This window comes from Zonotrichia albicollis, chromosome 2 (assembly GCF_047830755.1).
Source record: "Zonotrichia albicollis isolate bZonAlb1 chromosome 2, bZonAlb1.hap1, whole genome shotgun sequence".
NCBI lineage: Eukaryota > Metazoa > Chordata > Aves > Passeriformes > Passerellidae > Zonotrichia > Zonotrichia albicollis.
Genome location: NC_133820.1, coordinates 49,888,900 through 49,901,407, shown reverse-complemented (window position 1 = coordinate 49,901,407; position 12,508 = coordinate 49,888,900). Strand labels below are relative to the sequence as shown.

The window sequence follows — 12,508 nt, the reverse complement described above, 5'->3', positions numbered from 1 at the left end:
AAATGTAATGCTGATACATCTTCAATACAGTTTAAAGACTTCCCTTAAAATAATCTGATTAGACTGAAGCACATTGAATAAGATTTTATGGAAAGTCCACATCTACTTTAAATGCTGTCCTTGGATGAGAAGACTTATCATGTTGGAATGGTAAAAATTCATTCAGAAAAAAATTCATCCACTTTTTCTCTCCAATTGATTGTTAAGATTCCCAAAATCAGCTAGCAGATAGTTACGTCTACACTTCAGACACCTAAACTTCAGTGAGATGACTTCCACCCTTACTTTCTCGAGGTTGATCTTAATGCTTTTTCAAAAGCATTACATTTTTAGAATTAGTAACTTTTAGAACTAGCAATTTTAATGTCATCTAATACTGTGTTATAGTTTATATACAATTTTCCAATTCCAGCTGCTTTTGGTACAGCTGTAGAAACAGCCCCTGGTACAAAAGATCTTATTAACTGGCCCTCACTACAACTCTCTAAAAGAGTCTTTATTTTCAGTTTAACAGATGGTATAGTACAGTTAAGTAAGAGATTTCAGGAAATTGAACTGAGACACCTCTGAGCCAACAGACTCTAAGTTGTGTACTTGGTATAGAGTTGGTTACATTTTCTGTCTGAACCTGGACTTTTACCTTTGTTCTTAGCTTATTTTTTGGCTTCAGAGTCACTATGAAAAATTTTTCTTCTGACAAAATCCCGTATACTTTAGAAAGAACTGATTTTCCTTCTTATAAAAAAGATACCTAAAAAGCCCCAAACCACTGAACTTTGTGAGGCTAACAAGAGAGGTGCAATGGAAAGGCCAAGGAAAACTTGAACTGTCAAAAGGGATTTCTGGCGGTCGGCTGAATAATTTGCCTAAGGCAAGACACAATCCAGATCTTGCATTCCCAGAGGACGTGGGCTCTGCATCTCTGTCCCTTTCTAATTTCAGTGTTGGGTTTTTAATTTTCAAGCATATTCTTCTTATATTGCATTTTGCTGCAAGCAGGTAATTTTTTTTGGTAGGGCTTTTCCTAAATGTGGTTCCTTTTTGGTACGATGCGGAGCGTCCCCATGTTCCTATTAGTTGCTGATACACACTTTAAGATGATCATGCTGCTGGGAAAAATAATTTTCTCCTCTGAGAAGAAAACATGTCAGCAAATCTGGAGGATCTGTAGGCAAACGAGTCCCATATGAGGACCTTTTTCTATATTTTCCAGTGGGACGATCAAAGAGGCTGGGATTGAATACTACCTCAGAAATATCGAAGACGGCAGAGAATCAGACTTGTTCAGTCTTAGATGCAAAGATGGATCACACTGAGCTCTGGAGGACATCCCCAATTCAAACACTGCTAAAACCTAGTCTTCCTTCACTGGCAGGTAGCAAACAGCCCACAATATTTTGTGTTCCAACTTAATAGAACCACAATATATGGCTATCCTCACACAAGACTCATTTGGCCCACCATGCCATTATGAACAAATGGAGAAAAGAAATAGAGGAAATGATCTGATTTAGAGAACAGTCCTCTAAGCCACATTTTCTCACTGCAGAGAAGATTCTTACTTGTCTTGTCCCAAAAAAGCTGACAGCAGTGAACAGTGATGATAAATGGGACCAATTGCTACAATTGTCACATTGCTCAGGGAAGAGAGTCAGAGCAAACACAGGAAACTAATTCACCCTTAAACTCAGAGGTGAGGCTAAAGTACCTCTAGAATTTTCAGAAAAAGAAGAAAACCCAAAATTTTCATTTCTTTTGTTTCAAAGAAGATGAAATAAACTTAAAGACTGCCTCAAAAAGCAAAATTTCAACAACAGATTTTTTTAATCATAACATAATAAATATTAGTAAAATGACAGGCAAATATTTATTCTTTTATGTACTATATAATGTTAAGAAGAAAGTAATGCAGACTCTGAATTTTAGATAAAACTACTGTAAAGAGACTCAAAGCCTTGAGTTTGCTGCTAAGAAGCTGAAAGCAAGGGCATAAAAAGCAAGAAAGAAATCAGGAAAGTATTTTAGATAGGTCTCAGAGAATATTATTCAAAGAAGGCTAGGGAGATACATGTTTTTGACTTTAATGAAAACTTGTAGCACTATGAATTAAATGGACGATTAACTAAAATTAATAGATATTAAAATTATTGGCACTTAAGCACGCTTGGTAAAAAGTGCTGATGTGGTTTCAAAGCTTGGCTGCTGTTATAAAGGCACAGGCTGGGGGAGGAAGCAAAGATAGAGGGAGGACTGTTTGGGGAACCAGAGAGATGTTGTGCAACATGCCACTTAAGCAAGGACTAGCACCATGCATCTTAGCTCCAGTGTTAAAACTATTCATCCCACCATTCCCATCAGTAACAAAGGAAAAAACAGAAAGGGCTCAATTTACCTGGTACAAATAAAGGTCTCTGACTTATTTGGGAGTTCCCATTGAAAATTAGTTTCTTATTAATGACTAAATAAATTGTAAACTGATAGATAAACTTATGCTTATGTCTTTCACACAGTGGGAAGTGCCTGAATTGAGAATGGTATTGAATGCAGTCTGAAAAGAGAAACCAGGTATGACATCTCAACTATTCCCAATTAAAGAAACAAACAATCACCCAAGTATCCTGTTCCTCTCCAGCCCGTCAGTGGAAGATGACTTTCCTGCCTCTGTGGCATCTTCCTCCCTTGGATCTGATTAACTCAAGAACTTAAACAGCTACCTAAAGCATATATAATTAAGGTGCAAAGTTAGGCAGACAGGACACTATAGCCAAACTTTATCTGCTTTCCCTCTCTTTTTTTTTGTCTGGGAGAGAGTGGATGTTATGCATTAAAAAAGAGATCGTCTGGAATTCCAATGCCCATTTATTTTGAAAAGGTCATAAAGATAAAGGTCAAGCAGCAAACTCTATATTAAATCACGTCTCTACATAAGCCTTCAGGGGTTTTGTTGACATTACTGTGAACTATGCACAGAGGTTCAGAATCACGATATACCAGATGGAGTAGGATCAGGTCTGGTTTTACAGCAGCACAGAAACCATCTCGTGCATCAGCACTCACATACAGCTTTCTATATATGACAATTAACTTCTACAAATAGCCCATGTCTTTCATTGGGCTTTTCAGCACTAGACCTCAATGCAGATGATGTCAAGGAAAAATGAAAATAAGTGGGGTCTGACACTGGCTAAAGGCAGAAATGGTTATCTAAATATGCAGCGTTCTGTCTGTAAAACTCTCAGGATGGGTTTTGTCGACGCTCCTTGTATGCTGTGTGTCTGGAACAACAAGGTCTTCTGCATGCCCAGAATTGCTGGCTATTCCTGTTGCAGAAACTGCTGCTGTTGGGAGTGCAATTATTTGTAACAGCAGCAATATTTAATGAGAACATTCATATGGTAGCAGAACGAAAGTGGAAGGTCAGGGTCACCGATTTCTCATTAAATTGAGGAAAGCTCTCTCTCAGTGACCTCTGCAATGATGCAGCATCTTGCAACTTCAGAAGCTACAGCCTGTAGGGAAACCATTAGAATTGTTTAAATAGGGAAAATCTTCTGAAATCTCACATCAAAACCATTTGAACTAGTTTAGGCATAAAGGCCACATTATATGACAGAGGCTAAAATTTCCTAATGTTCTTCCTACAATTTCTAAAATTTCCTAATGTTCTTCCTAACAATCATCTCTGTTTGGTAGGCAAAATATCAAATACCATTACAAGGTGTTGCTTGATTGAAAGGGACTCTTAATGAAAAAGAATGTAGCAGAAGAGCAGGGATTTCCCTCAGGGCAGCATTTTAATGAGAGTTGGTCAAGTTGCCATGGAAAGGACCAGAAGTCCAGCAAAAGGTTCAAATAGGAAAAAACCTGTCAATAACATCAATAAAGATGGATTTGTCTTGGGAAGAAAGGGTCAGTGAGGAAGGGAATGGAAATATGAACATTAGCTTATAAACTGCATGTAGCATACCGAAGCAACCAAGCAAATGGCAGGAAAACTGTAGGAAACACATGCTGTCCTCCCCCAGGGACTAGCAGGAACCTCAGAACATGGTAGTAGCTTTGGGTTTAATTTTAATATGATTGGCACATCAGAAACCATGCTACAAATTCAGAGAGGAAATGGTGCTGCTTCTGTCTTTCATCTGCACAAATTGGCAATAAAAGGTGGATGACAATGACTCTGACAGACCCTTTCTCCTGTGGTCCCTGTCCTTCCTGTTGGCTAAACCCATCTGCAAATAACTATGTTGAAATGGGAGCCAGGCTCAATCCCTGTAAATAAAGACTGCTGATGCACACTTTTTGCTAAGTCCACGGCAAAGGCTTTTTGTTTCTCTAATCTTTCATATAGCATTTGCTTTATAACCCTTCATTTAAATAACTACACTTTGTGCAGATGAACTGTTTTACATCCAAAGGTATGCAAACACTACATAGAAGCATCTGCAAATATTAAGAAGCACAATAATTTTCTAGGGGAATTCCTCACTTTTGAGATGTTAAATGAGTTATTTTAAACAACATTAACTGAATCAGCAGCAGAAGTGGAAAAGAAATGCTTAGGAACATCAACTCCCATTTCTTTACTTCAAACCAAGTGAAACCCTTTACTCCCTGTAATTTTGGCATCTAAGGCATTTCCCTGCGATTTTAAGACTTCTATAGCTTTTCCTCCTTTTTACTAAAGATGCTTCTCCCTCCTTATTTTTATAAGCAATTTTATGTAAGGCAATTTTGTGGTTGAAATCTCACATCAAAACACATTTCTCTGCTTCAGCTTGCATTCAAGACAAACTTTTGGTGTCTCCATTTGTAACCCATATGTTGAGGCATCCCATTCTGTTTCACAGTTAAATGGATAGCACTGGACTGTGAAAAGTTTGAATTAATTATTTGTGATAAACTGTGGAAAATCCGTGAATAAAATGATAATAATTGGACACAAATACGGTAAAAGCTGTCATAGAAAGAAATGCAGCACATCCATGTGTCGCATCGCATCCTGTCACAGGCACTTATGAAAGATGTAATATAAATTGTCTCAAAAAAACTTGCAAAAAATAAAAGGCAGCCTGGATAGTTGTATTTTAGCAAATGTGTTTGCACTAAGGGTACCTTCTGTTGAACAGTTCTGCCCACAAGCTGTCTGTAGAATATAGAACATCTCTCGAGCATGCTTGCCACCTTGAAGCAGGGCAGTCGGAAGCAGAAAAAAAAGAACAGAATGCAGAAAAAAAGGTGAAGAAAGAGAGAAATGAGGGACAGCAAGTCTAAGTACCATAAATACATTTAGAAATGAGATTAGCAAAGTATGACAATAGAATTTAAATGACAGACAACATTAAGATTGCAGTAAATAACATAGTACGAAAAAAAACCAATTCAGCCATACAGCGCTGTTTTTTTAAGCTTAGCTAAGGAGTCATAACAAAAGCAGGAATATTATTATTAATATTACTACTGTTATCACTATATTGAAACAGCATTTTCTTTAGGAAAATGGATTTAACTGGGGGTGGAGGGGGAGGTGGGGAGGCAATTCAGGGTTAGTTTTCTTGCTCTCAAAACCGCACAGCCGAATGCTTTGCTTCTGGGGCGCCCTCCTGGCACCACTGGCTCCCGACTTACCGACAATGTCGTACCACAGGGGGATGTTGGAGGGCTGCACAGAGACCACCCCCACAATCTCGGTCACTTTGTCGCTCTCCATGACAGTGAAGTTGTAAAAGGGCTCATCAAAAGTCAGGGGCACGGGCGAGGGCGCAGGCTTTTTTATCCACTCGATGTGGAGACGCGCAGTGGAAGATTTTTGGGGCCGGCCATTGTCCACTGCTTTTATCTGGCAGGCACAAAGAAAAGAGGGCTCAGGCTGAGCATCCCAGCTTGGCAGTTCAGAACTACTTCTACTGCAGTGTGATGACTGCTTGGAAAATGGCCTTGTAACCTTTTATGTAAAATCTCACAAAAAAACAGGACAACAAATGTGATTTTAAACTGAAATGTTTTATTTAAGAAATTCTGGTGTGAGGCCTTCTTCAGATGCAATTCGAACCCTCCCCACACAGACCCTCCTCTCCAGAACCAGCTTCCAAGTCTGATTTCATCTTGCACCCAGTTCCGTCTTGTAGCAAAGCTGGAAGCTTTGTAACGACCCTCTGCAAGACAATACTTTGCTAAACATGCTCACCCAGAGCATATTTGACTGCTTTCAAATGGCATCTGTGTTGCAGATAAGTATGCCTATATTGCCTTCCTCAGGATCTTTAATTGAATTAAATAAGTTTCAGGTCATTTCCCTCATTCTCCATAAAAAAAATAATTCAAAATTTTGTCATGTTTTCTTTCTCTTCTCTGTCAAGTTCATTAAGAATTGCTTTGCTTGGTGCTATTTCTTTTTATTATAAAGTCTTCCAGCAAGATGGATAGGCTTGATCTTTGTGTGACATGCTTTATGGATTTAGCATAGCAAAGACAAAATGAGCTGCAACAAACCTGGGCTTAAGAAAAGGCTGAATGCAGGCTACAAAATGGGTGCTTTGGTGGATAACATCAATGTTAACAAAATGTTAACTTTTTTTTAAAAAAAGGTAATGTTTCGGATGTATAGGTCCACTGGTATAAATATGCCATTAGAATACTTTTTAAAAATGGGGAATACTTTATTTTTTCTGAGAAATCATGCCCTACTTCTTCCTCTGGAAATGTGTTAAGTGTATTTGATACTAACACTCATCACTCTGCTCCATTCTAGGGAGGCCCTTTGTGAAAAGATACTGAGGGTGTGATGAGCAGTTTCTAGTTAAAAAATATTCAGTTGTTGCATTATAAGAAAGCTCAGATCTCAAACAGGTCTTTGAGGTCGCCAGAGGGAAAAGTACTCACTCACTAGAAGGCTGCTCTACTCTGATTCCTAGGTATTTCTCAACATTTTGTTATTTATTCATTTTCCAACATTATGAAGGCAACCCACTTCTGTAAGATACATCATTTCCAGATGTCAGACCATGGATCTCTGACATTTTTATTTCAGCTCCTTAACTACAACTTGTTGGCTTATTCCTGCACATGAAGAGTGCACATTCCAGTCTTATATGGCTTTTATATCAACTCAACCATATTTTATTCCCCCTTACCTTCACTGTACAGTTAGAGTTCTGAAAGAAAAATTTTGACTGAGCTTTCTTTTACTGAAATTGCTTTCACAACACAAAGTACACAGTACTCCTCCTCCCTTAGATGCAGCTACCTAACTGGGACAGGAGGTGCCCTGTGTGAGGGCAAACAATTGAGTCCACATCAAAAGTAAGCACCCATCCTTTTGTAGCTGTATGTGACCAGGCCAACATGATACAACTTTGGGAGCAGACAAGTACTTGGTCTTCATTTCTGCATATCCAAGGGAATGGCTTATGCTAACAATTTGCAGGCTGACTTAACAGTCTGAGAATACTTCATGACCTGCAACAGTGTGAATGATCTCTCACACTCAATTTTTTGGCAGTAGTTGCATATGAATATTACATTTCTTAATTTCGGTCTTACATACAGGGCATAAACACAGTCATATATTCCTCTTTACACAGGAGGGCCTATTTCTTAACAAAAAAAAAAGAATAAAGAAGTCAGGCAAATCATGGGTTTGTATGTCAGTGAAAGAGTGCTTACCGTTAAGATGTCATAACTCCCCGCTGTGAACTGCTTTCTGGAAGAAACCATCCCTGTTTTGGGATCAATGAAGAACTTCCCATCATCGTTCCCATCCACAATGCTGTACGAGATTTCTGCATTAGGGCCTTCGTCTTTGTCAAAAGCAAAGGCTCTGTAGATGGGCTCCCCTCTTTTCTTTCGGTCCCTCTCCGGCAGCTTGATCTGATAGACTTTCTCTGGGAACTGCGGTTTGTTGTCATTCTCGTCCAGGACCTGCACCACCACCCAGACAGAGGATTGCTTGGGGGATGTGCCCCCATCTGAGACGGTTACCTGAAAAACAGCACGGCAAGTTATTCCCAACAGCTACAGCGGGATTTCAGGAATCGGAGAAAACCATAAAACATAAGGAAACTCCCTGCCTTCCCCAAATCTAACTGCAGCTTGCAACATCTTCTGTGTACACAATACATAGTTACTGTAAACATGCTCAGTGCTTAACTCAATTTGTCCACAATGGCAAATCCAGGAATCCAAAAGATTTTTTATTTCTGAGACAAACGTGGAATATGGAACCTGCAGATTAGGAAGCTATTTCTCAAAACATTAAATCCTTTTATCTCAAATTCTTCAAGTTTGTCTCAGAAGAGAGAACTGGAATTAACCCATTAATCAGGGATCTCGGCATTTTTTGCATACATATTTTAAAGTTTCTTCTGTCATGGAAGGAATTTGAAAGATGCATTTCTTCTTAAACCCTAAAAGAACCTCTGTCATTTTTTTCCCATTAATTATTTGGAAATTCTTAAACAACAAAAGGATTTCTGTCAGCCTTTTTCATTCATTACCCAAGATGTGACAGCTCATTAATTCCAAACCTGCTTTATAAGATTATAAGGAGCACAGAGAGGCAGGTAACAAAAAATTTCTGCTGCATTGTGTGGAGAGTGCACTGTGCTGCCAGGGACATGTAAGAAATAAAATCTTTGAGATGAAAGTTAATTAGTAATTTAGCTGCAACTTAAACAGAATTACTAATAATTTTCAATCTGAAACACTATGAAAATAAAATGATTCAAGATCAACAAGCCCTCAAGAGATTTAATAATATGCCTTCAAAATGAAATCAATATGTTTCAAACTTCTCCCTCAATATTTCGATTGCATTTTTAATGAGAAAGAAATAAGGCAGAAAGTTATTTTTGTTTGCATGAAAGAAGTTCAAATTTCATTTTCAGCTACATATGGTAACATGCCAAATCCCACAGTAGCAATTTCTGATGATAGTGAGCCAAGATATTACATAGCCTTCTCTGCTCATACTGATCACTGTACATCGATTGGTTTGCTGGTAACTTCTCGATGTTTTATTTTTCCTTAAAAGTTTGTGTGTTCCCTTGCAAATCCTATAGTCCTGATGTCCAGTCGTTAGGCAAAGCAAAAGTTTTTGGGAATAATACCACTTGGCATTTTCCCATCCTTGTGTAAAGTTTAAACCTAGGGTAACCCCAGTTTAACACTGAGATCAGCAGAAAAATTGTGTTTCTATGAGAAAGGTAAAAGACTTTATCCCTTTCCTGTATTAACTATGTGTTTAAAAACTGATGCAGTGGAAGGGAGCAGACTGACAGCCTCGGGGACTGAAACAGCTCATTTACAGAAAAGTGAGGAGCTCGGCAACGTACAGTGGCAATGTAAATTCCCCAAAACAGCCCAAAACCCACTTGGAGAGTAGAACCATCCTCCCAACACCACATACCAGTCACAGGCCTCTTTCTCCCAAGACTGGGGTAGAATTTCCTAAGTGCTGAGTCGCTTTGGCAATTATCAGTCGTTGGGATCACCACTCCTGTGATGGGGACAGCTGTTTGCAGAGTGCCGGATGGGGATCAGACCCACCCTGCAACCTGACATCTGCCAGTCACCAGCACAGGGGTGTGGGAAGAAGACCCACACCATTTCAGTGTGCTGAGCCATCCAGTTCCCACTGCCAACACTCTCCAAAACAGCATTTCTAGTGCTGGAAGGCTGTCACACAGCTGCGAATCTGCCTTTCCACACGGTGAGAGCCACACCACCATGTGGAATCTCAGCCTCTCCATTTCAGTGATGATCCCCTCTATTTCTACTCTGTTGCAACTGGCCAAGATCTAGGCAAGACCACAAGTTAATGAAGGAAAACCTTTTTTGGATTTCTCCACAGATAAAATGACCACTGATGACAAGCAGTACAGGCTGCATTGCATAGAAACAATCAGAGACACACTAACTCAAAAAATATCAACAAAATGCTTTTTCAGGGAGTAATGTTTTTGCATTAAAAAATACTAGCAAGATTCTGGAAACTCTTGTTCTCTGAACAAATTAAACTTTTTTTTTTTGAAGACATTTTCTTCAACCTGCTAGCACTAATCAACAGAAAAGGTGTGTGGGTGAGATAAAGGGTTTACAACCAGCTATGTCAATAAAATCTATGAAAACCACAGTGGCATAAACAGTCAAACAACTATGATGAAAAAACCCTACCTGAGTCAAAAAACTGCGCAAGAAGTGAAGCATCCTTCTGTCTTACCAGCACATTCTCGCAGTTTGTCACGTTACTGCTGAAATCTTGACTAGCATGGTGCTGTGGCAGCAAATGTTTGCATGCATTTGTTTGGTTTGTAAACACAAACTTGGGGGGAATCTACTTGGTAAAAGAAATGTTGCACTGAAAATATTTGCTGACAGCTAACAGGAAAAAGTAATGGCAATAACACAAAATGACAGCTAATTAATAAAAATAATGAAAACTGGCCTGAAGTTAGTAAGTTCTACTTGGGCTAAAACTTTACATCCCTGGAGAGGAAAATGTTAGGCACCAGCTAAGTCTTTTTCTCTGAATGACACTCAAAACTTTTCAAAATTACAGGATGAAGTTCCTCAAAACTTCAAAAAGCTCTGAATGCCAGACACAGGAGCTATAGTTCTCTCTTTGCAGGCATATAAATTAATTAAGCCTCCCTCACACCAGTGATGTGATTATTCTCCCAACTGTAAATCTGCACCCTGGCTGATCCCTTTTCTGTGCTCCATCATCCTGACCCCAGCCTGGCCATTCAGGTTCCAGCCATAAACAAGGTAAAAGATCTGCAAAAAATTCCTCTGCCCCTCCAGAAAAAAACCCACCATGACAACACATTAAAACAAACCAAGAAATTGCTGCCAGTTCAGAATTGTTCCCAGACAAAACCAGGGAGAAGCAGAGAGGTCAGTCAGCACATCACTCTGCAAATACCATTTCCATCAGGACACAGCATCACACCAGCACTTAGGGGCCCCTCTAGCCAAGGCAATTTCAATTCAAACATTACCACAGTTCTTAGCTAAACTCTTGAACAGCTGGAAATTACAGTAAAAAGTAACCAGGGAGGGGAGGGAGGTTAGGATGTTCATAGGACAAAGCTAATTCACAGCTGGTATCTCTGGAAATGCAAAAGGCAGATGCACAAGGCACAGGAGAGCTTGCAGGAGAGAAGCTGTAATTTAGGACCAGCGAGGTTCTTTTGTTTAGAAACCTGCAGGGAGCATGGTAGGAAAAAGAACACAGAGATGAAAGGTAATGCAGATGAATGACATCTGAGTGACATCTGTCATTCATCTGTCAGTCTGACACAGACTGTCTCAATACATGCTTGTCAAAGTCTGCCATCGAAAACCCAACAAGAGGAGACTCTCACAGTAATCAGTACGGGAAAAGGGTAAGGACAAAATCACAGCTTTCCTGTGGGATCTCAGGATTTGAGTCCTGGCATGCCGAGCCCCCGAGACCATCCTTGGGGGGCCCGGGAGTCCTGGAATGTTGCCAGAAGTGTCTGGTGGCAGGACTTTGACCCTACACGGGAGACGACACCTTTATGAAGATAAGAGGGCCTCACCGGGGTGAAGGGTGAAAAGATTAGCTAATTAGAGGGTAAGAAACAGGGTTTAGGATTTATGTACAGGGGGGTTTAGAGGAGCAAGATGGAGGAATTGGGGTGTGTCCTGCCCTCCTTCTTCTTCCTCCTCTCCTCCATCTTCTTTGGCCACGGTGGCATTTTTGGATTGGTTATTACTAAGAGTACACCGAGCTATAAGAATAGATGGTATTGGGGAAAAATGATAAATATTGTATACGTAACTAGGGGTATAAAGATACGTGGCGGTCCGTGGGACGGCACAGTGTGCCCATGGCTGACTGCTGAGCGGATCTTTGTTAGGCTGAAAGAACATCTTTTAGATAAACAATTAATAAACATAAAACCAGAAAGAAGAACTGAAGCCTCTTCTCGTCCTTAAACACGCGTGGTGCCCCAAGGCCACCCTCAGGCCTTTCCAGGCCCCTCAAACAGCCGAGATAAACAGGACACTTTCCCAGCAGAGATGGGGAGCAGCTGCTTGGTCAGCATGTGCTTTCCTAAATGGTGAACACCTCCTGTCTGTGTGATGAGTCTGGTATCCAGATGCAACTGCTGCAGACAAGCTGCTGCTTGACCATGTGCAGATGAGATGGACCAGGACAGTGCCTGTCTCCTCTGCTGCACTGGTTAGATATTGCTGCTCATGCTGTGTCAGGACAGCCTAAACAGAGGATACAACCTCCCAAAGCTGGGATACAGCCATGAAAGCAGCGGAATTTGCACTCCGTGACTAATCAGACAAAGGCTGGTCCATTCAGTAACGGTGGAATGTCTTAAAAAGAATATGATTACATATTTAAAAGGGCCTGAATGCAAAAGACAACAAAATTAATATGAACTATTATAGATATTCATGGTGAAATCCTAAGCATTGCTGCTGTTTTCTCACAACCAGTTCCACTACAGTTTTCTCCTCAAAATGA

General features: G+C 40.0%; 1 protein-coding gene across 10 annotated transcripts in view; it reads right to left on the bottom strand.

Annotated features, from left to right (window-relative positions):
• Nucleotides 1-12,508, bottom strand: part of FAT3 (FAT atypical cadherin 3) — a 333,148-nt gene that overhangs the window by 96,868 nt on the left and 223,772 nt on the right. For 8 of the 10 annotated variants that reach the window (XR_012578991.1, XM_014266195.3, XM_014266196.3 and 5 more), the window contains exons 5-7: nt 7,666-7,980; nt 5,629-5,839; nt 5,116-5,184 (exon numbers count right to left, since the gene is read on the bottom strand). Coding sequence is in view for 9 of the 10 variants with exons in the window: in XM_014266195.3 (XP_014121670.2) it covers nt 5,116-5,184; nt 5,629-5,839; nt 7,666-7,980 (595 nt within the window). In the remaining variant the exon portion in view is untranslated. The remainder of the gene's footprint in view (nt 1-5,115; nt 5,185-5,628; nt 5,840-7,665; nt 7,981-12,508) is intronic. The other 2 variants (XM_005485776.4, XM_014266194.3) reach the window with 1 other exon arrangement.